Source organism: Phaenicophaeus curvirostris, chromosome 1 (assembly GCF_032191515.1).
Source record: "Phaenicophaeus curvirostris isolate KB17595 chromosome 1, BPBGC_Pcur_1.0, whole genome shotgun sequence".
Lineage (NCBI taxonomy): Eukaryota > Metazoa > Chordata > Aves > Cuculiformes > Cuculidae > Phaenicophaeus > Phaenicophaeus curvirostris.
This window is the reverse complement of record NC_091392.1, coordinates 15,963,236-15,990,847: the sequence shown is the minus strand read 5'-3', so window position 1 is coordinate 15,990,847 and position 27,612 is coordinate 15,963,236. Positions and strand designations below refer to the sequence as shown.

The 27,612-nt window shown below is 42.7% G+C and overlaps 1 protein-coding gene across 1 annotated transcript in view; it reads right to left on the bottom strand.

Moving 5' to 3' along the window:
- LOC138716883 (sucrase-isomaltase, intestinal-like) overlaps nt 1-27,612 on the bottom strand; it is a 60,294-nt gene that overhangs the window by 17,344 nt on the left and 15,338 nt on the right. The window contains exons 7-15 of the mRNA XM_069850056.1: nt 26,962-27,074; nt 18,592-18,717; nt 17,460-17,591; nt 11,613-11,726; nt 11,403-11,519; nt 11,235-11,319; nt 7,697-7,814; nt 2,114-2,282; nt 1,468-1,584 (exon numbers count right to left, since the gene is read on the bottom strand). Of these exons, the coding sequence (XP_069706157.1) occupies nt 1,468-1,584; nt 2,114-2,282; nt 7,697-7,814; nt 11,235-11,319; nt 11,403-11,519; nt 11,613-11,726; nt 17,460-17,591; nt 18,592-18,717; nt 26,962-27,074 (1,091 nt within the window). The remainder of the gene's footprint in view (nt 1-1,467; nt 1,585-2,113; nt 2,283-7,696; nt 7,815-11,234; nt 11,320-11,402; nt 11,520-11,612; nt 11,727-17,459; nt 17,592-18,591; nt 18,718-26,961; nt 27,075-27,612) is intronic.

Below are 27,612 nucleotides of genomic sequence, written 5' to 3'. Positions count from 1 at the left end.
ATTGTGCTAAATTTTTACCAGTGTTCTGACACCATACAAGTATCACTTAGGTTCACAAAAAAGAGTCAGATTTCTTTGGTGATGTTGAATCACCCAAAATGCCTTGTTCATTTCTTTCAGGGAACACATTGTTTTAAATGAATTTAAGTAATAAATAAAACCAAATGTATCTTCTGTTACTTCTGTCATTCATTCAACACTGAGTTGCAGCTCCAGTCATGTAGACCCATTGCTCTTTTCCTGCTTGATTAATTACATATGTAACATGTGCTTACCCAGGTCAGACTGGTTTACATGCCCAAAAGGCCAAGCAAACATATATAGATGTTATCTCTGATTTTAGTAGATAAATAAACAGAAAATATTTATCAACAGCAGCAGTTAAAGCCTCACAGACATTTGTTCTCTTAGAGAAAAATACTTCAGTATGTCTCAGGGATCTACAGAGTCATTCCTGACCCCCTTAATGACAACACCATAGCTTAATATTCCTGCATTGGCTCAGTTGCTGAACGTCCATCATACTTCAATGCAGAGACAGAAGTCTTTTTGAGGGTGCAAATGTTACAACACTTTGATGACGCAAATTCAAAGGAAACTGAAGGTTTGCTAATAACCTTAGCTCTAGGCATTGCACAGATCACTTTACAGAGGGAAAAAAAAAGACATTTAATGAAGTAGGAGAACCATTTCATCATGGTTGCAAATAAACACAGTGTAGTTACAAAGGCTGCAAGACCTTCAAACTCTTCATAGTTAGAAACAACCTGATACTTCTTTCCATCTGAGACAAGTCTTGAAAGGACATTACAATAAGTTGAAGCCAGGGCATGGATCTGGGCTGAGACTGCACCTTTTCATCTTTCTCATGGGTTGGTTGGCTTTTTTTAGTTGCTTCTTGGCAGATAATGCTGTCACTATTGCTGGCTCTCCTTGGAGTTCTCAAATGTTTGTCTGGAGTTTCTAACTGTGGCATTTGTCTGAAACTTGTTTTTAAACAGCAAAGATGGTGTATAATGCCATCTCTCCCCTGCCTGAAATATCTATTATAATTACAGAAGTAGTGAAATAAAAATTTAATTAAACAAGGGAGTAGGGAAATGTGCTGACACTCAGTGGCTCTTAAATAAAACCTGGGCTTCAGTAGTAAAAGGTGGAGGGGATGAATCTTACCAAGAGCTTAGGAAGATCATTTTTTTGTCATTCAAATTATGCAGTACACATTTCTGCATGGCTTTCAGCTGTTAGATATTCTGTATTTTTCAGCATTTCAATGTCATCTTTACATTACAGACAGAAAAAATTTACACTTCACCGTGTAATTCCTGCTCTCATTGTAGCACTCCTTTTCACCCACCACTTCAGTTTACCTGAGAATGGCAGGTTAATTTCTGAGAAAATAATACAGATTGCCATCATGGTTACTGTAATTACAGTCTATGGCTTTATGTAACTACATTTACTTACGATATTTCCCTCTGCATTGTGGTTTCTGGAAAATGGATAGAAAGAACCAAGCTGCATCCAGCGCAAGCAGAGTTCGTATGTAGTGTTGTAGTTAAACCCACAGATATCAGCACCAATCTAAAGGAAAAATAAAATCATTGGGTAAGGGTTTGTGACTGAGGTCTGGAAATGAGAAACTACAGAAGCTTGTTAATAAAAATTTTTTTGAAATAGATACCTATTTATGATGACTTGATAAGAATGCTCCATAATGATATTAATTTTTCTGGGACTGAGATTGCACTGGCTCCTAGAGCACTAACATCACTGTGGAAGATCTGACCTCATTTCAATAATTCTACAAATTCTCCAGCCCATATTATAAAACCAGAAATATATGGAGGGACCTCAATGATAGAATACATAATATAAAGAGAGCAGTTTTGGATGGCATGCAGTGATTTAATCTGAATCTAGCAGTGCTATTTTTGTTTCTCTTCAGCCAGCCAAGATTGATGACATTTAGCTTTTTTTAATCTGCAGTTCCTTAGGCTGTGGAGGCCTTTATTGCTGGCCGTCTTAAGCAGCTTGTTTTAGAAAACGTTTGAGTTAATTTAAAGTGATATTGTGTATGAGCCAGGAATTGCCTGAAGGGCACCAGACTTACATAGGGGATGCCAAAGAGGTTGAATTCCAAGATTCCTATGATTGAGTGGTGCATGTCCTTCCACTGAGAGAAGTTGTCACCCAGCCAATGACCCCCGTATTTCCCACTGCCGACAAATGTAGACCGGCTCAAGACAAATGCTCGCTTTCCAGTTGCCTGCTGGACAACACTGTGAAGAAAACAATGAGATCATTAAAAACAAGAATGGTAACCAAATGAGTTATATGATCAAGCTCAACCTGAGCTTTCAGGCACAATTTTATCTGAAGGGTTGTTATTTGTGAAACAATTACTGTGGTCCCAAGTCATGTGAAAACGTGTCTCCAAAACTGCAAATAATGGAAAGTTTTATGCAGTGGCAACAATTTGAAACTGAAATCTACCTGATAATCAAAATAATTTGTTTCAGGTATTTTTAGACTTCCTAAAAAATAACTGTGTTTAATTTATTCTCAACAGTGTCTCAAATTGAAAAACTGAAACATAATTTCCTTTCAGTATTACTACATTCAATATCATGTCCTTCATGTTCCTAAAAGCCATTATAATATGGGGTTTTTTTCAGTATGGGATTTCTTTAGAGATTTGTATTGGCAAATGAAGTTTTTACTTCATACATACCCTGAAAGTAAAAAAAAAAAAAAAAAAAAAAACAAAAACCTAACAAAACCCCACATGTGATATCAAAACAATATCTGAATGTCTTAAAACAGAAATAATCAACAGAGAAAGTAAAAATGTAATCATTCAAAATGTCACCCCATCCTTATAGTACTTCCTCTAGTTTGCTGTCATTCTTTGATATATGAGGTTTCATTGCAGAATTAGTGATGTAATAAATTTTTCCTTGCCTTTTGAAAATAATTTTGCTGCCTCACTGGAAAATCAAGGAAGTGTAATGTGCCTTATTAACAAATCTGTTACACAATTCCTCAACACAGGATAAGCTCTGTAGGTAATTACATATTGCAATATTAGGTATTACAGGAACTGAAATTCGGCTCTGCTTTAATACAATTTGGGCAACACTACTTAGATTTGCTGGAAATTCTAGCATGAAACATTAATCATGTTTTTCACTATCCACCTCCTTTTCCCTTTCCTTAATGAGATTTGAACAAGAGCTCTTTTCACCCATATTTCTAATGGGCAGTGTTTGATATTGGTTCTGTAATGGCACAGAGCCTTTAAAATGCTTTAACTCTTCTTTCCAAAGCAAAAAGCCCAACAGCTCTCACATAAGCCTGAACATGTAAACCGTATGGGCCGTATACAGCAGGAACCCTGTGGGACATGCTACTTCTGGGTTGTAGGTGCACTGCTGGGCCCAATAAGTGCACAAGACTCCATGTGCCTTGTATAAATGGCATTTTGGAGCCATTTCAGAGATGTCTTGAGTATGAGTCCTCTCCTCTTATTGTGCAAAAGAAGTGGTTCCATTTGCAAGTGCCAGTAGCATTAAATTTCCAGAGGGCAGACTTTGAACTCTTCAGAAGGCTGGTTGGCAAAGTCTCATGGGAGACAGTACTTAAGGGCAAGGGAGCCCATGAGGGCTGGGAGCTCTTCAAAAGGGTGGTCCTAGCAGCTCAGGAGAAAGCCATCCCCATGTTCCGGAAAAGAAGCCGGCAGGGGAAAAAAACAGCTTGGTTGAACAGAGAGATCTTGAGTGATATCAAGAAGAAGAGAAACATTTATGGGCTCTGGAAGAAGGGACAGGCCTCTTGGGTGGAATACAGGAGGGAAGTGAGATTGTGTAGAGAAAAAATCAGAAGGGCTAAGGCTCAACTAGAAATCAGATTGGCAGAGTCTGTGAAAGATAACAAAAAATCTTTCTATAAATATATAAATAATAAAAGGAGGACTAGGGAGACCATACAGTCCCTATTGGACGCAGAAGGAACAACAGTGACAGGGGATGAGGAAAAGGCTGAGGTGCTTAATGCCTTCTTTGCCTCAGTCTTTAATTGTAAAGAAAGTTGTTCCCTCTGTGTACAAACCCAGGAGCTAGAGGAGCAAAATGAGGCTCCCATGATCCAAGAGGAGGTGGTCAGAGCCTTGCTAGCCCGACTAGACACCCACAAGGCTATGGGGCCGGACGGGATTCATCCAAGGGTATTGAAGGAGCTGGCGGATGTGCTGGCCAAACCCCTTTCCATCATCTTCCAACCATCCTGGAAGACTGGGGAAGTTCCACTGGACTAGAGGCTGGCTGATGTTGTGCCCATCTACAAGAAGGGTCGCAGGGAGGACCCAGGAAACTACAGGCCTGTCAGTCTGACCTCAGTGCCAGGAAAAGTCATGGAGCAGGTGATCTTGAGTGCTATCATGAAGCACATGCAAGAGAACCGGGTGATCAGGCACAGTCAATACGGGTTCACAAAAGGCAGTTCTTGCCAAACTAACCTGATCGCCTTCTATGACAAAGTGACTTGGCTGCTGGATGAGGGAAAGGCTGTGGATGTATCTTCCTGGACTTCAGTAAAGCCTTTGACACAGTTTCTCACAGCATTCTGCTTGAGAAACTGTCAGCCTCTGGCCTGGACAGGCGCACACTCTCCTGGGTGGAAAACTGGTTGGATGGCCGGGCCCAGAGAGTGGTGGGAAATGGTGTGAAATCCAGCTGGAGGCCAGTGACAAGTGGGGTTCCCCAGGGCTCGGTGCTGGGTCCAGCCCTGTTCAATGTCTTTATCAATGACCTGGATGAAGGCATTGAGTGCACCCTTAGCAAGTTCGCAGACGACACTAAGCTGGGTGGAAGTGTGGATCTGCTGGAGGGTAGAGAAGCTCTGCAAAGGGATCTGGACAGGCTGGACCGCTGGGCAGAGTCCAATGGCATGAGGTTTAACAAGGCCAAATGCCGGGTCCTGCACTTGGGGCACAACAACCCTATGCAGTGCTACAGACTAGGAGAAGTCTGTCTAGAAAGCTGCCTGGAGGAGAGGGACCTGGGGGTGTTGGTTGACAGCGACTGAACATGAGCCAGCAGTGTGCCCAGGTGGCCAAGAAGGCCAATGGCATCTTGGCTTGGATCAGAAACGGCGTGACCAGCAGGTCCAGGGAGGTTATTCTCCCTCTGTACTCGGCACTGGTGAGACCGCTCCTCGAATCCTGTGTTCAGTTCTGGGCCCCTCACCACAAGAAGGATGTTGAGGCTCTGGAGTGAGTCCAGAGAAGAGCAATGAAGCTGGTGAAGGGGCTGGAGAACAGGCCTTATGAGGAATGGCTGAGAGAGCTGGGGTTGTTTAGCCTGGAGAAGAGGAGGCTGAGGGGAGACCTCATTGCTCGCTATAACTACCTGAAAGGAGGTTGTAGAGAGGAGGGTGCTGGCCTCTTCTCCCAAGTGACAGGGGACAGGACAAGAGGGAATGGCCTCAAGCTCCGCCAGGGGAGATTTAGGCTGGACATTAGGAAAAAATTTTTCATAGAAAGGGTCATTGGGCAGTGGAACAGGCTGCCCAGGGAGGTGGTTGAGTCACCTTCCCTGGAGGTGTTTAAGGGACGGGTGGACAAGGTGCTAAGGGGCATGGTTTAGTGTTTGATAGGAATGGTTGGACTCGATGATCCGGTGGGTCTCTTCCAACCTGGTTATTCTATGATTCTATGAAGGCAACAGTGGATCAATTCATCTATGACCCAGAGCTGCATAAACAATTTGCAACGTGAAATTTATTGAATAAATTTCAGTCTATTGTGAGTCATTGCTGAACAGGTCCTAATGTTGTCAAATGTATTTGTTGACTGAAATTATTTACGGAAGATCATGTGCAAATAACTCTTGGTGTTAAGCTATGCACAAGTTGATTGCTGCTAGTTCGTGTATCCAAATCCAAGCCATTTGACATGGGTCAGATGACACATTTCCTATTCTCTGGCTGCGTTAGAATAATTCTTAGAATTGTTTTTATACGGTTATGAACTTGTCATTCACTTTCAGCCAATATCCTGCAACTGATGCCAGTTTGCTAAATATTCCCGTCAGTAATTTAATTTAGTATATTATTTGTGAAGAACAAATGCAGAAAGGGTATACAACAGCCTTGAAAAGAGATGTGTTTGAGAAAGCCAGATGAATATGTATGAAAAATTCTTCACTGAATTCTTTCCCAGCTCTGCAGTGAATCCTGCCTCTGGTTATGCTTTTGGTGCTCTCCTCCAGCCTTGAAGAACTCTCTACATTTGGCTGAATTTAAGATGTGTTTCTTTTAGAAGGAGCCCAGGGTGCAAGTGCTGCCGAAACAGGGAAATGTTCACAGCTTTGGGAAGGCTGCAAGGAGCCATGCAGCAGGGTCTGTCCCAGCGGCATTGGTCCAGGTTAGCATGACCAGGACACCATGCAGACCAGAAGGGCCAGAGCAGATGTGCCCACACATGGGTCTTTTCCTGCTAAACTCCTCAGGCAGTTAGCTTTGCTGGTACAGAGCCTGAATAAAACTGAAACAATTGGCTCAAGGAAGTGGGCAAATCCAAACCCTCCATTTGAACAGTGTTACCAAGACTGCATGCAGTTTGGTGTTCTGTGGGACCCCAGTGTACAGGGGGCAGATCCCAGTGTAGACACCAGGAATGGGAGGAACTTTGCTGAGACTGGGGCATAGAGGACCCCAAACCATGCTAATGCACATGTCCTAGCTGGGCTGGGTGGCCAGCGAGGTCTAGGATTTCAGGGCTTTCTGCTCCTTCTCTTGAGAGCTGGGCTGCTCTTCAGACAGGCCCATAAGAGCTGGAAAACTGCTTCCAGCTTTTACCCAGTGCTTTCCTTCCCCCAGGCTTGACATATAAAATACAGCATAAGCAGGCTCACTTAGCCCTGTCCTCTGGATGCTATCACAATAAAAATGCTGAAAATGAGCACTAAATACTGAAATAAGCCAATGCAAGGGCCCCTGCTTTGGCACTTACATTGCAATACTAAACTTATCCGTGTTTTAGCTCAGTCTCTGCTGGAAAAGGCATGATGTGCTCATTTGATTTAATCCAACAGCTAGCTTTCCGCTGTCACTCCAGCTTTACAGCAGCAGCCTGAGTGCTTCCCAGCTGCAAAATGAGTTTTACAGTAGCCGACAGCAACTGTGCTGCAATGCAGTTCTGTCCTCCTGAAGCAAATGAGCCCCAAGCCAAAACGCAAACCACCACTTCTGGGAGCTCCAGAAGCAGCTGGAGGAGCTGCACATTTCAGATCCTTCACTGGTAATGACAGAAACTCCTCTGCTTAGGCTACTGTAATGAAAGGATGGAAAAATTCCAGTAGCATCACACAAGGCTGCTTCTGCAGCAGCTGCACACAAACAGCTTCTAACAGAGGATAGGAACATCTTGCTCTAGTTATACAAAAGCAGCTGCTGAAGAGTTAGCTCCTACAAGTGGATCTTTATTCTAGCTAAGAAAAGTAAAATTGGAACACATTTTGTTTCTTCTTCCAACATTCTCTTTTTTTTTGAAACTTCTTACTAATGACGAACAGAAAAATTAAGCAGGGGGCTGTTTCTTATTAGATATTATTAAAAATTTCCGAGGTAACATCAGCAGCTTTTGACCTGTATTTCAATCACTTGAAATCTGCTTAGAAATACTTAGAAAACTTACTGGAAAGTTGGCTTTGTCTGTGACCAGCCGAAGAGAGAGTGCGTATTATAGTGCTCTCCAAGGTAAGTCCTGGAGTCAGGACACAACGTCTTTTGCGCCAGGGAACGATCAGAAATGCCTGAGAGGGGTATAAAACATTGTAAAATTATATGCATCACAATTAAAATGTCTTCATGTTTCTACTAATTTCAGAATGAAAACACCAAAGGATTAGGGAAGAGGAAGAGGTGCTAAACCTGCACTGATCAGACATCAGCATGCAGTCAGGAATACCTGCTTGCAGACAGGCACATGTCCTCAGAAGGGCGAGAGGACCATGTAAACACTGCTAACAAATATCAGATTTTATGTCCAGTAATTCAAAACTTCCGTACAGATATCATGTATCCAGTAAGTAATAGCCAGAAAGAAAACGTCTGCACTGATGAATTAAGACTATACCTACGTATATTTCTACACAGTGATACATTTTACTTAACATCAAAGATGCTGCAAGGAAAAGAAAAACAAACCCTGAAATTCGCACGCCAGGGAACTCGTACAGTTGTGTGAAATCACAAGACCTTGGTCTGTGTATCACTCAGCTGCAGATCTAGGTAGGCAGCACAATTCTGCTCCATCATGGCAAAGTTCACACCTAAGCTCCAGCCTGGCCCCTGTCTTCCTCTGAGGCATCTAAGGCTAAAAGACAGGAGGACTAACGGCACAGTCCCACACAGCATTGCGAACGAAGAGTGAGGAGTGTCAGAGGTGTGCAGGGGAGGAAAAGGCATGAGGTGCAGCAGCCCACGGTGCCATCTGTTCTGGCCCAAAACACTGCACAGGAGAGAGCAAGGACACGTTACAATGGGTATAACCCCATGTGGGTGGACTGTCCAGTAAGTCTTTCCATCAGCAGGTCACAGACAGTGGAGGCAGTGGCAGCTTTTGCCTTCAGTAATAGGGGTAGACCTGACAGCGCTTGCACAGCACCTGTTTAGCTGAGCCAAGTGGAAGCAATATGAGGCACAAATTGACTGCACAGATGATGCCTGGTCTTTGATCCCATATTAAGGGGATGCTGGCAAAGCCCATTTGATGTGGAAAATGTGATTCTCATGCTCTGCAGGTAACCTCCATGAAAATGTCATTTGAAGTTCAGCAGAAATTGGGCAGGTCAGATGTTTGGTTAATACAATGTATTTATTTTCAGAGATGGAGTTGAATACGTGAAAATTAAAATCCTCTCCAAAAAAACCAGAAAGAGGGTAGATTCTCAGATATTTTTCTTTTGCATGCTTAATTAGTAGCATGTACTACTGTAAATATTTCTCCTTATGCAAGCAACCTGACAGCTGAAATGCACTTCACTGTATGTTTGCAGCTCATTACCACAAAGCGCATTTCTCTGTACCTGAAAGTCCATTAGCCTCTTGGCTCTGCTGCGCTACCACTGCTGGAATCCTTGTGTTTGGATCTTTAGAGACAAAGACTCTAGTGTGGATGATCTGCCTCAGAAATAACTTAATTTATGGGCAATTTCCAAGTAACTTTTGACTGATATGATTTTGAAGAAGATAGTAAGGTCTTGGGGAAAGTCACATTTTAGTGTCCCAGTGGCACTTAATTATTAGCTCCAAAAAATTAAAGTTGGAATACTAAAGAAAATGCTGTCACATGAGGCGCATTTTCATGCTTCATTCTTTTTCTGAATACTTTGCATTCTGCTTCAGTAATACAGATTACAATTGCATATTAATCTTCAATATAAAGTGGTTTATAGAAAATAGGTTTGAAGGACATCTGTTTTTATAAGTTCAAACCACGGTTATGTATAATGGTGTTTATAATTTAATTAAGCAGGGTGAAGGCTACATTGATGAAAAGCCTGAGGCATCGAGACTGGGAGTTACACAGATTCAGTCAACTAAGACAACAGCAAGCCCTCAAAACCCTTCCAACCCCAGGAAGTTCCTAATGTCTTGTTGGACTAAGTAGCTTAGGTCCCACCACACAGCTACACCTTGGTTTGGACAGGCAAAGGCATGCAAAGTTGGCATAAAGTGGAATATAAAAGAAAACCCTTAAACACTGGTTGAAAACAGATCTCATACACCTTGGAAAAAAATGCCACCTGTCTGCAGAAGGGAGACTAACACCATGATCACAAGCAGAAGTGGGTGCATCCTTGCATGAGAAGGAACAAGTCAGAGAGAGAAACTGAGCTCAAAACACAACTGTCTTCAGTATCGCGTGTTGCCATTACATGTCATGTAGATATCTAGGTGTTTAAGCCTGGCTCCTCTATAATGGCTCAAAAACTTCATTGCTAGTTGTTTCAAAGCTCAGCTTCATGGCCCAGAAGCCTCTTTATGGGTTCTTCCCTCATGCTATTTTGGCCATCTTCCCCAAAGCCTCACATGTTTTTTTACAGCTCTGAATACTGACAGAAATCAAAGTAACTTAAGTCATGGGTTGAAATGTCTCTTCAGCTCCTGGGCTTCGGTTAATGGCAAGACCCAAGTATACAACAGTTACACTCAGTGGTTTCCCCACAGAGAGAGCGAACACCAAAATCATAATTATCATAGAATCATAGAATGGTTTGGGTTAGAAGGGACCTTGAAGATCATCCTGTTCCAACCCCCCTCTTCCCCTGCCACAGACAGGGACACTTTCCACTAGTTTCCTCAAGGCCTCATCCAATTAAAAGCTCTGCTTCTGGTTGCAATCACTTACAATCTTTTTATAATAGGTTGTCATACTTCTGCTATGTTTCTGTTTTTCTTTTATTCAGAGTGAAAAGAACTGAGATTTAATAAATAATATGAGAAATCCACATGACAGTAAAACAGCCTGAAGGGGAAAAGGGGATATTTTCAACACTTCATTGTCAATAACTCATTGCTTGGGCAGCAGGGCCTTCCTGGGGAAATGTTGGCTGGGTTAATTGCCAGGACCATTGGCACTGATTTTAAATGCTCATGTCTTCCTGGGGGAGAATGAGCATGTCATTAACTTGGCTGCTGGAAGAGGTGTTCCCATTCCTATCAGTCTCCCATCGGCTCGTGCATTTTAAACTTATTTATAGCCCGTCTCTAGAAAGGCAATGACAAATTGTTTCCTAAGAGAAAGACAAGATATTGACTTAAGGCATCAGGGAGATTCCTTTTTCCTTGTGATAGGTTGTGGAAATGGCAGAGATTGCCCGGCCCTGAAACTAGCAGCAGTGATGGTAAGGCAGAAGGGTTGCTCCTTCCATAAATCTGCATCTGAGTTACAGAGTAAAGGTATCTTGCCCTTTCTCTGATGCAGACTCTTTGCTCAGAGAATGGCAGGGAAGGCAGTTTTTCTAGTCTTGTTACAAGGCAGCCCCATTGACAGAGGAAAGTGGCTTATATTTGATACTCCACCAAAGCTGGACCAACAGAGTCCTGAACAAATATGTAACTCAATGCACAGAACAGGCATGGAAAGATGGAAAATTCAAGGATGACTTTTTTTCCAAAAAAATTGCCTATCCATTATTGCAAAAAAAAGTTGAGGAAACTTTACTTACTAGGAATGTAAGGAGGGTTATTGATATCATTGGCTGCACATCCAGGATACTGGCCTCTTAAGAAATTGGATGGTTCATTCATATCCTTCAATAAATAAAGACAGATACGTGTCAAAAGGTTCATTTTCTTTTTCTAAAAGAAGGCAGTGCAAATGTAATGAGACATACAATCCAGATCCCATCGTAGTCAAGGACATCCTTAAACTCCAGGCACATCTGGGTCCACCACTCAACTGTCCTGGGGTTGGTGTAGTCAGGAAACACTGAGTCTCCTGGAGGCCAGGCCTAGAGTTCACAGATATAACAACTGGTTACCTTCACATTACTGTTGCATAGCTGCTTTGTCACTTCAAAGTGAAGAAAATTTAATAAACTGACCTTCCCAATAGCAGGAGTTACGCCATCGGAGTTGTTCACCCAGACTCCCATTTCCTGTCCGAGATCATAAGGTCTGTAAGTGCCTGGTTCTTCGTCCTTAGTTATGAAAGGGTCCTGAAAACAGTGATTACACTTCCATTATTGAAATTCCAAAGGTAATAATTACTTTTCTATTTGTGAATTTTACAAAAAAAAATTGATCATATTCTTAATGCAGATTGCAATAATCTTGGGAGAAAGCCGCATTAAAATTTACTGACAGTTGAGAGCATGTAATAATTCTGGAAAGTCATTAAAGATAAGTTGTGGGTACTTTTTGTACACAGCAAAAGTGACATGAAATTATTAAATAACATCACTTTTTTTTTTTTGAGACATTCTATATTCAAATGATTTTAAAGAGACACTAGATCACACTCTCCCCTCTTCCAGAGTCTATGCTTGGCAGAGTGGGGTGCCATGCTGGGCACAACCAAAACTGGGAACCTCTGGGTTTTCTCCAAGGTAATCCTCATTCCAGCTGCTTCAGCATCAGCAGTTCAATGCTGGAATAACTAGTACTTCTCAAGGAGCTTGAAGTTGTGACACATCCAACCTCAACATGACTTCACTAACCATCCTTTCAGATTCAATGTCAGAGAAGGGTGGTTTATGCCAGTCTGGTGCAGAGTAGTCCAACTCATGCACATCTAGAGGGTCATATATCTCTGTTCTCCCAAGACACGAAGACCAGAGCATTTTATACCCCATAGCTCATACTTGCTGCCCCTTTCACTGCTTGAGGTAGTCATCATCTCCCATTACTGCCAGTGGCATTAACACCACCAGCTTTTCTATCCTGGGATGGTTATCGGTAAGCACCAAGTTCATCAAAACTAAGCCTAATCTACTTGGTTGGGAAGATAGTGGCCCACCATGCCGGTAAGAAAGAAAGTTAGGAATATTTTGAGATGTCAGTGAATTAGGAGATACTATTCAACTCCATTCAGCAGCCAGCTGGGACTAAAAGGAGGTAAGTGTGCTTTCCAGTATGTCCCTAATTGGAAGCAACTATCTATCTGCTTTGTGTTATTCAGAACAGAGAAAGACTGCAGCCATTTTAGAACAAGGGAATTCTTTAGTTTTCTCTTAGAAAATATTATTCCCTCTAGTTCTGCTTAAGGCAAAAAACTTCCAGTTATGGAGGGCAGTGGACAGAAACACCACAGAAACAATTCTGCCGTTCATTTATAGCTTGTGCAATAATTTAAGTAAACTTTAATTAAAATGTGGTAGAAGTCTAAGTAATAAAGTCCTTAAGAACAAAAAATACCTGATCCTAAATGGTAATTTTCTTTAAAGGTATGTTTTAGAGCTCATTTTAATACCTAAATTAATTGCCTGTTTGACTTGCAGGCCCTCTGATAGACAGCCCTCACTGTAGCCCTAGTGAGGAAAGTATATTCTTCCATGCCTCAAAAATACCACCCACCACCACTAAATCCCTACCTTAAGTGCAAAATTCTGTTCAGCTTCAACTGTCTAGCTCCAGTGTCACCTCCATAAAGGGTATAAGTGTCCATTACATTTTTAACTTGTTCAATAGTTCGGTTTTGAAAAAGGGAAAACAGTCCTTCTGCAGTAATTATCTTATAATTGTGGAAAAGATGTCTCTCAAGGGACTTGAAGGCTGGAAAAGTCAGCTTAATTAGGTACTCCTAATCCAAACTCCTGGTTTTGTTCAGCTGAAAGGTTATTCCATTGCATAAACCTAATGTATTATGCAGGCTTAGTATTGTCCTAAAGAGAACAAAACCCTCTCGTGCATTCCGGGGTTGTTTGTGGGGGAAGAAGTTCATGTCTATTGAATCTTCCATAATTCATCTTTTCGGCAGCTCTTGGAGAGGAGGTGCTGATTATCCCTAACTGGGGCAACCAGCACCTATCAAGACCAATGCACTTCCACCTACAGCCCCAAACAGATTTTGATGCACATCTAGAAAAACTAATTTCTGGAAATTCTAGCCTCTAGAGCTCGTAGAGCTGGAATTTAAAATGTTAAAGCTATCAAGTGTTGTTTTAAATCATGAATATGTTGCTATTGACTTTTAAGTAATTTGTCACTCGTGTCATTCCTAGATGTGTCAATTTTCAGTGTGATGTAATGGAAGGTATACAAGGTCTTCCATTAAATTTTCTCTTCAGTAATGATGTTTATAATTTTACTTTGTAGTCATTGTTACTATTAGAACTTCTTTCTTTGTTTTTAAAGAATATATTAGTTCTGACTCAGCTGAAACATGCACGTTATTCAGTGCAATAACAATGATCAAGTACTGACACTCTTAGACAAAATTTCCCTTAAATGAAGGTGGCCTCTGGAAGAGATCAGGAAGGAGAAGTGCTGAAGGACTGCATTTAGAGACACCAGTAAAATGGGGCCATGATACTGTCAAGGTGACAATAGGCACTGAGGGCTCTCAATATTGGATGCAAGTGTGGGGTCAGGACTTCATGATGACCAGGCACCAGCCATCTCAGCAGTGGTGGCGCAACCAAATGCAGCGTCCTGTCTTCAGGCAGGTTACCAGTGTTAATTCTGGTGGTTCTCAGGATCTGCACTTTGCCCGTGACCGAGCAGAGACTGTCTAGCAGTCTGAGATGAGAAGGTCTGAATCTCTCTCCCTCAAATCCATTTACTAGAAGTTTTGCATGACACTCAGTGATTGCAATCACAGCACTTTTCCTGAAGTCATCTTGAGGGAGGCAACCACTGCACTTGGGGATCTCACCATTATTGTCAATACCCAAATGGATTCTAAATAGAAAATTGTTCTTTTTTGGTATCAAATTGGATTGCTCTTGCTTTGGTCGCAGTTAGAATGACTTTGATGTCACTTGGTAATGAAAACCTCCTTACTATTCTAGCTCCAGACTCAGCTTCTAGGAATACTTGACATCACTAAAGAATGCTAACAGTCACAGTTTGATAGACATATTAGCAACTATAAAAAAGTGAAAATAGAAAATTTCACTACCAAAGCAACCTATATTTCCCATTAGCTTTTAAAAAATGAAGGATGAACAAGATCATCTTTTTTCTTTTTCACAAGGCTATCTAAAGAACAGAAGACAGTCCTTAGTTACAGGTTAGTGGAAGGAGGAAAAAAAGGGCCTCCTGTCTGGATTCCATTAGCTTGTTATATGAATTAAGAATTGTTGTTATATTCCTTGTACTTGCCTGCAGCTGGATTTAGATTCATCTGGCAACAGTTCCTTGCACTGCTGTAGGATACACCATCTGAGAAACTGAAAGGCTTTAAAAATCTTGCTGAAGTTTAACTCACAAGTAAGAAGATAACATAGTTCACCCACTAAACTCTGACTTCTTGTCTGTAGATTCTTACCTAGCAGCGAGTGCAAAACAACAGCTGGAGGCATCTGAACTGAAAGAAAGAAGTGACTACTATGCATTTACTGAAGAACCAGAGTATGCACTGGAAAAGCTACCCCAAACTCATGGTATTTGCCAATATATTTGTGTCCTGCAAACTTTCTTGTGGTAAACTCATAAACAGGCAAGAAGTATTTGATGTTACCAGCTCTAAGAAATCAGATAGTTTTTAGAGCAGTATTGAGTATACAGGGAGCCCAAACTACCTACTATTTGGAAAGACCATTCAGTCCTGACAGCAAATGTTCTCATCTACTGCTTGGTTCATTATTCACAATGATGTATTCATTTAATTTTGGATTATTTTTGACTTGAAGTTGCTCTCCATCAGAGTGATTAGTAACCTGTTACTATTTAAACTCTGCACCTTGGACTTCCACTGATGGAAACTGTTTTCACTGCTGCACCCTGGAGCTTCTCATGATTTACAGCTGCAGAAGAACTGGGACCTTCACTGGAATGTATCTTTGAGGACAAATTGCTAGCAAACAGTGCTCCCTGTGTTGGCTGCTATTTCCATTATCTGTATGTAATTGATCACTGGGCTGTGGGCATTTTCTGAGATTTCTAGAAGCGAATGTAATTATAGTATTACAAAGGGAAGATTAGGCCAGTAATAAGTGTGGAACAGGTATTTTTAAGAAAACTACCCGAAAACTCCATCACAGTGGACTAACCAACAGCAAACCTTGTCACTATATTTTAAAAAGAAAATCCTAATATGGATATCCATGGTGGTGACTAGTCCATCCTCAGTCATAAGCTAAACTTTAAAACAAATTGTGGAGGGAAAAGTAAGTACAGGGAAGCTGTTCTGACTTAACCTATCATTTTGACATAATAATAGAATTTTTAGATACAGAAACTGCAATAACTTTCAGTTATCTTGATTCCAGTAAGCACCTGATACACCACCACCAGTGAAAGAGCAATTGTTCTACGATTTAGTACTCTGTTATTCAGTCTCTCTTCCCACAAGCCTTTGACAGGACCCCTGTGACAAGATGAGGAATATGGCCCTTATTTTAAAAGAACTGGATCACCTTAGGGCCCAAATACGAGAGGCCTGTCCATTCTTGATTCAGCTGGATTAATTGGTCTCCTTACAAGTACAAGCAACCAGTATAACATAGGTAAATGTGATGCAGGGCTTTGTCGTACAAGATATTTTTAGCAGAATGAAAGAAATATTTCTGCCATTCTCCAAATACTGTGGGAGCATTGGCTGGAGTGCTGAAAAATCCAGTTATCTGCTACACATGCAAATGCATTCAAACTAGGACACATGTGAGGAAGGGCTTCTGCAGTGAGATCTGAAGACCTCACATGGTAAAAAGAGAAAAAGCAATACTTCAGTTTGTTTAGCCTAGCAGAAAAATCTGAGGGAAAATGTGTTTGTTTGCAACACCCAATCACGGAGGGACCCCTGGCCCTGGGCAGATGGCTCCTGGTCAGCTCGCCTTGCAGACAGGCAGCTTTAACCTAGTGCCCACTTTCAATCTCTTCTGCTGCAGTTTAAAGTACTTCTTATCATGTCCTTACTGGTCATGGAGAACAAATTGCACCTCCCTTCTCTGTGGTGACATTTCACACCTGTGTGCACTACTCCAGGTCTCAGCACTCCTGAGCCTTCCCACCCTGTTCCTTCCCAGGTGGTGGGACTTCTCTAGCCTGTGCTGGGCCAGGTCTTATGTGTCTATAAAGCACTGTTGTTTAATTTCTGGCAGCCAATTTCCTTGACATCATTGGCACTCACTTAGCTACTGTGGGAAAATGTAATTTCAGTACAAGGACACATATGGGAACTTGCTAAAGAGAAGCAGCAACCTTTGTTGGAAAAAGTGATGAGGGAGGATGGAAATCTCTGATTTTCACTTCTGCCCAAATTCATTCATTGGGTCATATGATAATTTTGTTTACAGGTTCAACATGTATTTTCCATCAATTTTCATGCAAACAAACTTCTCTTACATTAATGCAGACTAAAAGGCAATGTGAACTGCAGTTACTAGCTTTCCAGAGTGATTATGAGGTATTTGTAGATTTTTTCCACTATTCTACTGGGGTTTGTGTGCGTATTAAATTAATCTGCTTTTTTTCAGGAAAAGACTAGCATTAAAGCAATCCTATCTCAACTCAGCCCTAAATAGAGGCAAAATTTCTTGTAAGTGAGTGGAAAAAAGGTGAAAGAGAATTAATATTACAGTATAGTAGTGGTGCTGGTACACCGATATCTGATAGATAGAACATATTTAAATATGAAGTATGTGTTCTTCAGCTCTTCTCAACAAACAACAAAAATGAAAAATCTGCTACAGTAGTATGCATGAATTAGCACCTAGATACTGCTATGAACACTATGCAGCAAATAGTCCTCAGAAATGGAGAAATAATTAGCAACATTGTTAATTTACCAGAATCACAACGTTGTGCATTCCTTCGTTCTTCAGCTGTTGGAGGTACTCTGGCAGACCTGCATAATTCACTTTGTCATAAGTGAAGTCCAGGCGACGTTCCATGTAGTCAATATCAAGATGCTGGACATCCTAAATATTTTTAAAGTAAACATCACATGAGTACTGCATCCAGGCTTGGAGTTCCCAGCACAGAAAAGACACGGTCCTCTTGGAGTGGGTCCCACAAAAACTATCAGAGGGATGGACCACCTGTCCTGTGTTCCATCCTGAAAGAAAGGCAGAGAGAGTTAGGATCGTTCAGCCTGGAGAAGAGAAGGCTCTGGTGAAACCTTGTTGCAGCCTTTCAGTACCAAAAGGGGCCTTATAAGAAAGATGGAAACAGACTAGGAGGGCCTGTTGTGATAGGGCAAGGAGTAATGGTTTTAAACTAAAAGAGGAAGAATTTTTTTATGCTGAGGGTGGTGAAACACTGAAACTGGTCGCACAGAGAGGTGGTAGAAGCTCCATCCCTGAAAACATTTAAGGTCAGGTTGGATGGGGCTCTGAGCAAACTGATCAAGTTAAAGACGCCTCTTCTTCTGCAGGAGGGTTGGACTAGATGACCTTTAAATATCCCTTTTAACTCAGCTGTTCTATGATTTAAGTATTTGATATGAAAGATCAGAATGTGTGCATCTTCATTTCTAAAAGGTAACTTATGAAATGAAATCTAAGATATTAGCTATTATAATTGTAAATAATTGTCAGCTACTATAAACTTTCATGGTAGCAATGGACCAAACGGAAATGTAGAAGTCCTAGTTTACCAACCGTTTGGCAGTGATATACATCAGAAGTATCATAACTCATTTTCGAAATGCTAGCACCTCATACTGAACAACAGTAAATCCGCACCAGAATCGCCTGCTATGCAGCCAAGGGTAGTTCTTAAACCTCATGTTCAAAGCCAGCTTTAAATGTTCTTTTAAGCATTGTAACAATATTACATGCAAAACCACTATGCGGCATTATGAACATCTTTTTATTCTACAATTCTCTTTGCAGGATAATCAGTTTTTCTCTATTATGATTTTATTCTTCTCCCTTTGGATTTTAGAATTAGCATATGCAGTGAAAAATTCATACTTACATATGGGATATCATAGTAGTGCATGCGATCAACAGTTTTCTTTAAAACATCAATGCTTCCATAACCCCAGCGAGAGAGTTGAAATCCCAGAGACCAGTAGGCAGGCATGTGTGGGCGTCCAATAGCCTATGGCAGGAATGAGGAACACAGAAATGTAAAGAGTAAGATGAAGATGCTGGATAGAAGTTATTACAAAACACCATGAGAGTCTCCCAGCTCACTGGAGTCTTGAAGATCAGGGCATGTGTATCACATACCCATGAAATACTCTTTACTTTCTTGGAATGACTTCCTGTTTGGTACGCTTGGCTTCAGAAAAGTGCTTCTACAAAGATCATCAGAGGGCTAGGGCACCTCCCATATGCAGACAGGTTGAGAGAGTTGGGCTTGTTCAGCCTGGAGAAGAGAAGGCTCCAAGGAGACCTTTTAGTGACCTTCCAGTATCTGAAGGGGGCTACAAGAAAGCTGGGGAGGGACTGTTTACAAAGGCTTGTGGTGATAGGACTAGGGGGAATGGGTATAAACTGGAGTGGGGCAGATTTAGACTAGGCATAAGGAAGAATTTCTTCATGAGGGTGGTAAGGCACTGGCACAGGTTGCCCAGGGAAGCTGTGGATACCCCACCCTTGGAGGTGTTCAAGGCCAGCTTTGATGGGGCCTTGGGCAGCCTGATCTAATGGAAGGTGTCCCAGGGCTTGGAACCAGATGATCTTTAAGGTCCCTTCCAACCCAAACTATTCTACGACTCTATGACGGTGGAAACCCAGCATGGAGCCTTGTGCCACCCGACCCATGCAGAACACAAACCCTTTGGTCAACATCAAGCAAATCTCTACACTACACAGCAACGTAAGCTTAGCTAATTTCTTTTACCGCATCCAGCTGAACTAACTCATTGAGAGTCTGATGTTTATTTGAGCTCTCTGAAAATTTAATTATATTTACACACCATCCTGATGAAATTCAGTCACTTATGGCTGACTGCTCATATTCCTGGCCCACAGCATTGCATTGCCAGGTATTGGCAAACTTCTTCAAGGTTAGAGTTACCGTTTGGTCCTAAAATTTTCAACTGAAACATGAGGTAACGAGTTAAATGTGATTTTATAAATATTTAATTTCCACTGGCTCCATATAATCTAACTGTAAATTGCATGAGGAAACTCGATTTAGGGCACAGGGGAGAGAGGCATCCTGCTCTGCTTCCTCCCGTGAGAGCTGATCTGGCAGTCTGGGACAAGCAGCAAGCAACCATGATGTGTCTGTTCTAGAAATAAGCTGAAATCTAGCCTTGCCTCATTAGTACACATTGGTGTTTTCTGGAGGACATCTCTTGAAATTCTTACTCCAGTTGTAAACAGTTAGGTCCCATGAAATCAACCTCTGCTCAGTATTTCTAACATCCTTGCAGGCAACACATGAAAATCAAGTAGCTAGTAAGCACCCATGACTTATTAATCAGTTGCATCTATTGACTCCTTCGGCTAAATAATTGTTCCTCCCTTATTCCCTTGTGGATCTCCATAGCTAGGTAACTACACTAAGAAGAGAAAAAGATCAAAACTTGCATATTGGCAGCTAAACCCCATGTACTTTAATTAAATCAAACAAGGCATTCCTGGCACTCTGTATCTATTGCACTGCTAAGTTCTCTAGAGATTGCAATGGATAAAGGCACATCTTCCTGTAGGATTTTCTCCAGTTAGAGTCTGACCTGGGAAAGCAATGCTGAACTTGAATATGCTCTAAAATACATCACGGGTGCTAGAGCTGGTGTGATGTGGAAACGGCGCTGGACAGAAAAATAGATTCAGGAGAGAAGCAGGGAAAAGGAGAGGATGCACTCGTGCTAGGGGAACATACAAGGTAAATTGTTTCCAAATGAGGATGGCATGTGGACAAACAGGGAAACTTTAAGCCCCAAGCATTATGAATTTGGCTACATAGGGTGCCTTCACTTGTTGGGATGCTGTTATCTCATTTAAGAAGAAGCAGGAGGCAGCCAGAACAACAGGTCCGGTGAATGGTTTGAGTCCTTCCAGGAGGGTGATGCTCCTGCTGAGCAGCAGAGCTGCCCCGTATGCCTGGTACTAGTCCCATTTCACCAGGCTTGACTTTCTTCAACCTCCTCAACAGCCACTTTATATCCACCTTAGCTGGAGGCTAAGCTCTGCAGGTGAAGCAAAAGTAGCTACCAGCAGCTTTCTCTTGACACAGCTGCATTTGGGCTTCACTGCACAGTGCTGAGCCCTTGCCAGGAGAGGCCCTGACAGAGGAAGATGGCTCCTACAACGTAGGGGAGGGCAGAGAGCAGAGATACAGCATTGCCACCACAGTGCAGTCTTGTCAGATTACATGTGTCATTAGTTATTTCCAGCCTGTGCGGACACGCCTGATCCCCCAGACACCCTTTAAGGTCTGATGGGATTTCTTGTGGCACAAATGTCTCAGGACGATCTCCTAGACACCCTGTGAGCTTGCACCAAGGTATCTCGCGGAGCACAGCGAGCCTCAGGACAAGAAGTCTCTGTCTCTGTCACAACTGCACTTACTATGTTAAGGATAAATTCATCTGAGGGTGCAGCAGAGCTTGCTTTAGACAAGCCAAAGCTGCAAGATGAGCTCTGTGAATCCCACCACTTTGTGCTCCTAAAGAAGATGCATATTTTGTCCTTGCTTTCTCTACTGTAAACAGAGAGTGACCTGTACAAACAATGTTTAAAAGACAGACCAAAACAGAAGAACTCTCCTAATGAAATAAAACATTTCGTGCACAGGCTTCTCCCCTTGCAGCTGATAAATATTAATCCAATGCTGACCGCAGATGCCTTGCAGGACATCTGTGTGGCATCCACTGTCTCTCTGGGCATGCCTGCAAAATGGGAATCACAGCAGGGGTGATCAGCCTGGCCAGAGGCAGTGGAAATTTCTGGGCAGCCCTGTACCAGGTCCTGTGATACCCTAGGTTGCTCCGGGCTGGGAGAACAATCAGCCTGGGACACTGTCAATACAACATGATTCAAGAGGTTCATGGGGATTTGCTTCTGCCCCCACGCCCAGTTTGAGCACCCAGATGGATGCCAGTGGGGTGGGAAGTGGAGCTGTGGCCACTAGTGTGCTGGTCAGAGTCTTCCCAAAGGGAAGTCTCTGGGAGTCCAAAAGGACTCACCTTTATATGACAGTGCTGCCTTGCCTATGAACCACAGACCTGTCCCACAGTGAGGCAGTATTTTCTGACAGAATTCCTTGAGGAGTCTGGAATTACAGCTGAACCAACTGAAGAAAATGTACCTTGCAAGCAAGATATTAAGTTTTAAAGCAATTAGTTCCCCAGGTTCACCAGGCTGGTGCATCTATAGTGAGCTTAATTGAAATCAGCAGAACATTTGAAGAGGAAGGATGAAAACAGGGCAGCTGGGAAAACAAATGTTCTTTTTTCTAATTATGCTGCGGACTCTCTCTAATGGATCCCCCTGAAGCTTCCTGATAAAGTAACTGACATATGGTACCTACTCACAGATGGATCAGCAGAGGCAGGGATGTAATTTTGCAAACCTGAAAACTCATGTTGGATTTGATATATATTTTTAGGATCTAGTTAATTCATATAGATTGCATTCTGCATACAAATGATCATAAAATGCAGTAGGCAGAGAAAGTCTGCTTGGCAAAATTGACTCCCGTAGAATCAGAAAAGGTAAATGAGGTATAGCAGGGGAACTGAGGGAGGACAACATGAGAAATGCAGAAACAGCAAACATATGGGGTATCCAAACTGAGAAAAAAAATGGGAAGATGCAGTAGTGCAGAAGCAGAAAAAAAAATAGATTCTATTTTCTGTTCCACAATTCCTCCTGCACTTGGTTCTTAAATAACTCCTGGTGTTATTTAATAAATTCACTGTTAGCTTTTCCAGGTTTACATAACTTGGCATTAGGTAATTTTTTTCCACTTATTTTCAGATGCACCTGAACACTGGTGAATCTCTCAGGTACCCTGGAAATGTTTTGCAGTAAGAACAAAGTTCACTGAAAATATGTATATCTGACAGCTAAAATGTGTGTCCAGGGAGCAGGTGATCTGTGTTCACTTTCTCCATCTTGAGCCATTGGACAAGTAACATTGTTATGAGCATCAGAGATATAAAGTAAGTTATAAATGCTATATAATAAATCAGGATCCTATTCTATTAGCACTGTGATCAAAGACTTTAATGTGAGAGAGATGGCTAAAGAATTATGCTCTATCCATCATAGTGGCCATAGACTTCAATACTTTTTTACTCTTCTTACAAAGGAGCTAAGGCCTCCAGCAATGCAGGCAACAGGCGCTCAACGTGAAAGACTGATAATCTTGCAGCCTAATTAGCCATATTAAATGACTCTTGAAGACCAATATCTGCTTAAACTTCCTTTCTTTAAGGAAGGACTGTAGGAGGAAACTAAAAATCGAAATGGGCTAATGCTCTGTATTTAGACCCAGAAATAGTGTGCTTGGAGAGTCATGCAATAGCTAAACAATTCAGGGGTCCCTATGGCCCAGCTCATCCCCCCAGCTGAGACAGGCAGGTGAGTGCTGTGGGCACCTAGTTAGGCAGAGAATAACCTTTGCTCAAAGTCTATAGACAAACAGTGAACTTCGATTTAGGAGGGCGAGAGGAAAGGCCCTGCAACTGCTGAACCATGAAGACGATGTTCACAACCTCAAAATTGTAAGGGCTTTCAATGACAAGGTCTTCAAACCTTATTGTCTGCTGCACAAACACTTACCAGCTGCTTAGTCTTTCTTGGGACACCCAGAAATTCTGCTGTGAGACTCTCACCAAACCATCTGTGATAAACTGTAGGCACAAGCTGATGGCCCATATCACCTCTCAAACAGGAGCTGGACTAGAGTCCCTTCTACCCAGAGCTATCCTACAATTCTGCAAGTAGGAAGTGAACCAGCAATTTGTTCTCAGAGTGAGGAGGCACACAGTATGCTCCTATAAAGCTCGCCATCAGATACTTTGTGACAAAATAACGAATTCATGGCCTTGAGTCTATCCAACAGCTGTTAACTGTCCCTTGAACTATAACTTCCCTGACTGCCTTATTATGGAGCTCATACACTACTGCTATGTACTGTCACTCTGTCCTGAAAGGCCATCAGAGGACTTGGCAATGGTGGTCTGGTATTTGTTCTTGATGTAGAGCCTCAGCTAGGCTCAGCTGGGTGGTTGAGCTCTTCAGCTTATTACTGCATTTTCCCATTCTCCTCTTTGCCATAAAAAGTGAGATTTGTGTTATGTAACTGTTCTACACACTGGACCTTTTCTGTAGTAGGAGAAAAGTGTGATTACTGACACGCATGTAACTGTGGCAGGACCATCTCAAATGTGCCAGGAGCAGTGTTCCTCGCAGCCAGGCTCAGGGAAAAGAGGAAGCAGAAGAATTAGAACAGAGATTCCTTGTTCCCATTGCACAATACCCAGCACATGCCCTGTTGCTGCTATCACTGTTACAGCTCTGTGGTGCTACTGGCAGGATGCATCCTACAGCCTAGCAAGACACAGCATGAGGTGCAGGGGCACCATCGTTCAGCCCTCTGCTCCCTTCCCACTCCCTGCATCACTCGTGGAGCCCTTTTAAAGGAGGTCAGCCTGGGCCAGGCTGGTGCCTAGGATCACCAAAGTTTTCACTGGCACCTGTCCTCGCTCTGAGGCTGCACGGACAGGCTGGTGGCCCTTGCAGGGCAGCCACAATCACCTCTGATCATCACGCAGAAAGCCCTGCTCCTGATACAGCCCAGCTGCCCACAGGTGGCCACGCAGCTGTAGGTTCTGGGCAAGAGCCCACGGGCCACCCCTGGATGCTGAGAGCAACTTGGAGAGGTGCAAGGGAAAACTCACATACTCCAGGGATCCAGTAAAGAGCTTTCTTACAACACCATCCTCACTATTTTGCAGGAAGCTGCATAAAAATCACTGAGCCTAGCTAAACTCCTAACTCTTTCACAGGGACAAGCATAGCAGGCGCCAGGAGGGTTGCTCAGGTCTTGAAGTGGCACTGAGGGCAACAGCACAAAACGTTTGAGAAAAGCATGGAGCACTCTGCTCTGGACACAGCTCCCTTGCTCTCAACAGCCATGCACCAGCTGGCAGTTGCCACCCTGCCATACCACCAGGGCCATCCTGGAAAGGATGCATTGGGTGGTCCCTGCAACAAGCCCCATGCAGTGTTTTTGGGCAGATGTTTGCACAGGTGGGAGGCAGGTGTCATTCCCCCAAGAAACTCATTGTATCAGGGCAGCCTGGCCCCACTAGGGTCCCCTGAACCTCGGAACTACCAAAACACTAGTTCCCAGAAGAGACCTATGCAAAGAGCCAAGAGAGCTGAGGCATACTGGCAAGCAGCACTTTGCAGATATCGGTCACACTGTTCCTTTCCACCCCATCTCCTTCCCTAGGCACAACAATGACCACATGGGAGAGTTCTCTCAGTGTGACAGAAAATACAATTGAAAAATAAAGTCTTTTCTGTCTCCTTCATGATTTCATATATCTTGTACATAAAAGACAAATAATTACCCTAGAGACTAATAATATGGTAATTGTAACATTTGCTATCTGGGAATTTCAGGATGTTTACTGAAGAAGACATTATTTCACTGCAAAATTGTTACCGTGCATTCTTTAAGATTCCCTAGAGAGCTGAGTGCAAGCTCAAAGAATAGAGAACAGAGGATTTTTTTTTTTGTCCTGGCATGTGGGACGTGTCTACTTAGGAGACACCCACCGGTTCCCCTTTACCTTGTTTTCTTCTTTCCAGCTCCATTTCCAAAGAGGCAGGGGTGGAAAGTGGGCTGCCTCTACCCATCAGCTGGGGAGTGAGAACTCTCATTTTATTTTCAGCTGCTGGCCACCTGCTAAGCCACAGAAATGCTGCCTTCAAACACCATTAAAAGGCTTCAAAAAAAAGGGAAATGGGGATGGCGCTCATCTCCATCCCGCTGCTGCAGTGACTCCCTTGACACAGGTGCTTTCGTAGCAGGGATCAGAGCTGCAGCTTGGGGGAGAGTCACTTTACTTATTCTTTGGTTGGGTTTGGTTTTGTTTTTTTTTTTTGTTTGATTACCAAAGTGTAAGCTCAAAATCCAGTTTGTGGTTGGTCTGTGGCATTAGGGTTGGAGGTGGCTGGTGGGGAGGATGTGCAGAGGAATTTGGAAACCTCTGAGAGATGGAGCAGTCATTCCTGCTACAGAACACCAAGGAGCACCAGCAGCCTCTCACCTCCCTGGGAGGCATCACCCGAAACTCTGCTTGGAAAAGGAAGGTCTAGCAGAGCCTGCCATCCTGGGCAGGCTCCAGCCTTGCCAAAACATGAGCAAGGCTTCTTCTCCCCTCCATGACCAAAACAGAAGCCAGGAATACTTCCCTTCTGGGCTAAATAATCTTTTTCCCTTAGTCCAAACCACAGTATTGCTGTTCCTATTTTGGGCACTTCAAAAGAAGGCAAGTACGGTATATAGAGGCTTTAAAGAAACAGAAAAGATAATATTTTTGCTGAAAATCAGGGCTCAGACCACTTGGCGAGGGTTGCAGGGGGGAAGGCAAAGTACATGCACATCTCACCATGAGCTCTGGCCACCTTGGATGCTTTACTACAGGCTGCTTGGCACCTCTGGTTTCAGCTTAATTCTTGGGGTCTGCACTCATGAATTCCCCCTTCTCATAGTGACATACATCTTCTTGGTTTTGCTCCACACTCCTTAGGCTTGGTGCTGGCTTCTTTTTAGACAGAGCTTGGTTCTAAGGTGGCAATATTCTGTGCAAATGCTCACTTAACATATCACCTGGCATTTGATGAACAAGAAGAAGGTGCTACCTGCTGGGGTTTTTTCAGGCCTTCACTGGGTACGAATTACACGCACACTACCAAAACAGCTGCTTGCATGTGTACTCTCAATTCTTTGGTAAACACTATGCAAATGGAAAGCAAGTGGTTATGCTCTGTGAGACAGTGGTAAATACGTTTTTTCACATCTATGCTCTCCAATACAATTACATGGATTTTCATTAGCCAAAAAACAGGCAGACAACTCCAAAATCAACAGGCAATTGCACTGGCAAATAAACGCTTGAAGCTTTTGAAGTTAATTTAAAAATCTCTAAAAGTCCAGCAGATGTCAAGTTCCCAAACATTCCCAACTATTCTCTGTGTCAAAAAGCAGTTACAGTCATGTAGTAAAGACTGCAAAACTATCATGGCCTGAAGAAGAGTGAGGTTGGACAAATTCCTTTCTAAGCATTGAATCTATTTAACGCACTCTTGCTCTTGGCATTGTTCATTACAAGATGACCCCATGTGCCGTATGGACCTTTCTACTAACCTCTGTGTACTGCTGAATTACGTTTTCAGGAGTGGGTCCAAGGAAGACATAGAAGTCAAGGATCCCTCCAATAGTGCGGAAAGTTAAGGATGGGTTTGGACTCAGAGAAACATCTGAAAGGAAAAGAACACATTCTCGGTACAAACCAGCTCTACACTATGCATGGGAATGGTTCAAAGCTGCATCAGGGAAGGTTCAGACTGGACTCTAGGAAGCATTTCTTTACTGAGAGGGTGGTCAAACACTGTAACAAGCTTCCTAGAGAGACTGGTGATGCCCCAAGCCTGGCAGTGTTTCAGAGGCATTTGGACAGTCCTCTTAATAACATGTTTTTACTTTTGATCAGCCCTGAAGTGGTCAGGCATCTGGACTGGATGATCGTTGTAGGTCCCTTCCAATTGAAATATTCTACTCTATGCTGTTCTAGATACATGCTTGCTAGGCATTTGCATGCATAAATCTATCCCCAGGCAGAGGTGGCTACGCATTCAAGTCACTACCAAACACCTTGTAGGTGCAATTTGATGAGCAAACTGGACTTGGATGGAGGCTAGCAGTTGCCCAGAATTTCTCTAATCTCTGCTTTTGGACTGGCGTTGGACAGCAATAAATCACAGAAACCCACACAGAGTAGATGCACTGATCCATTCG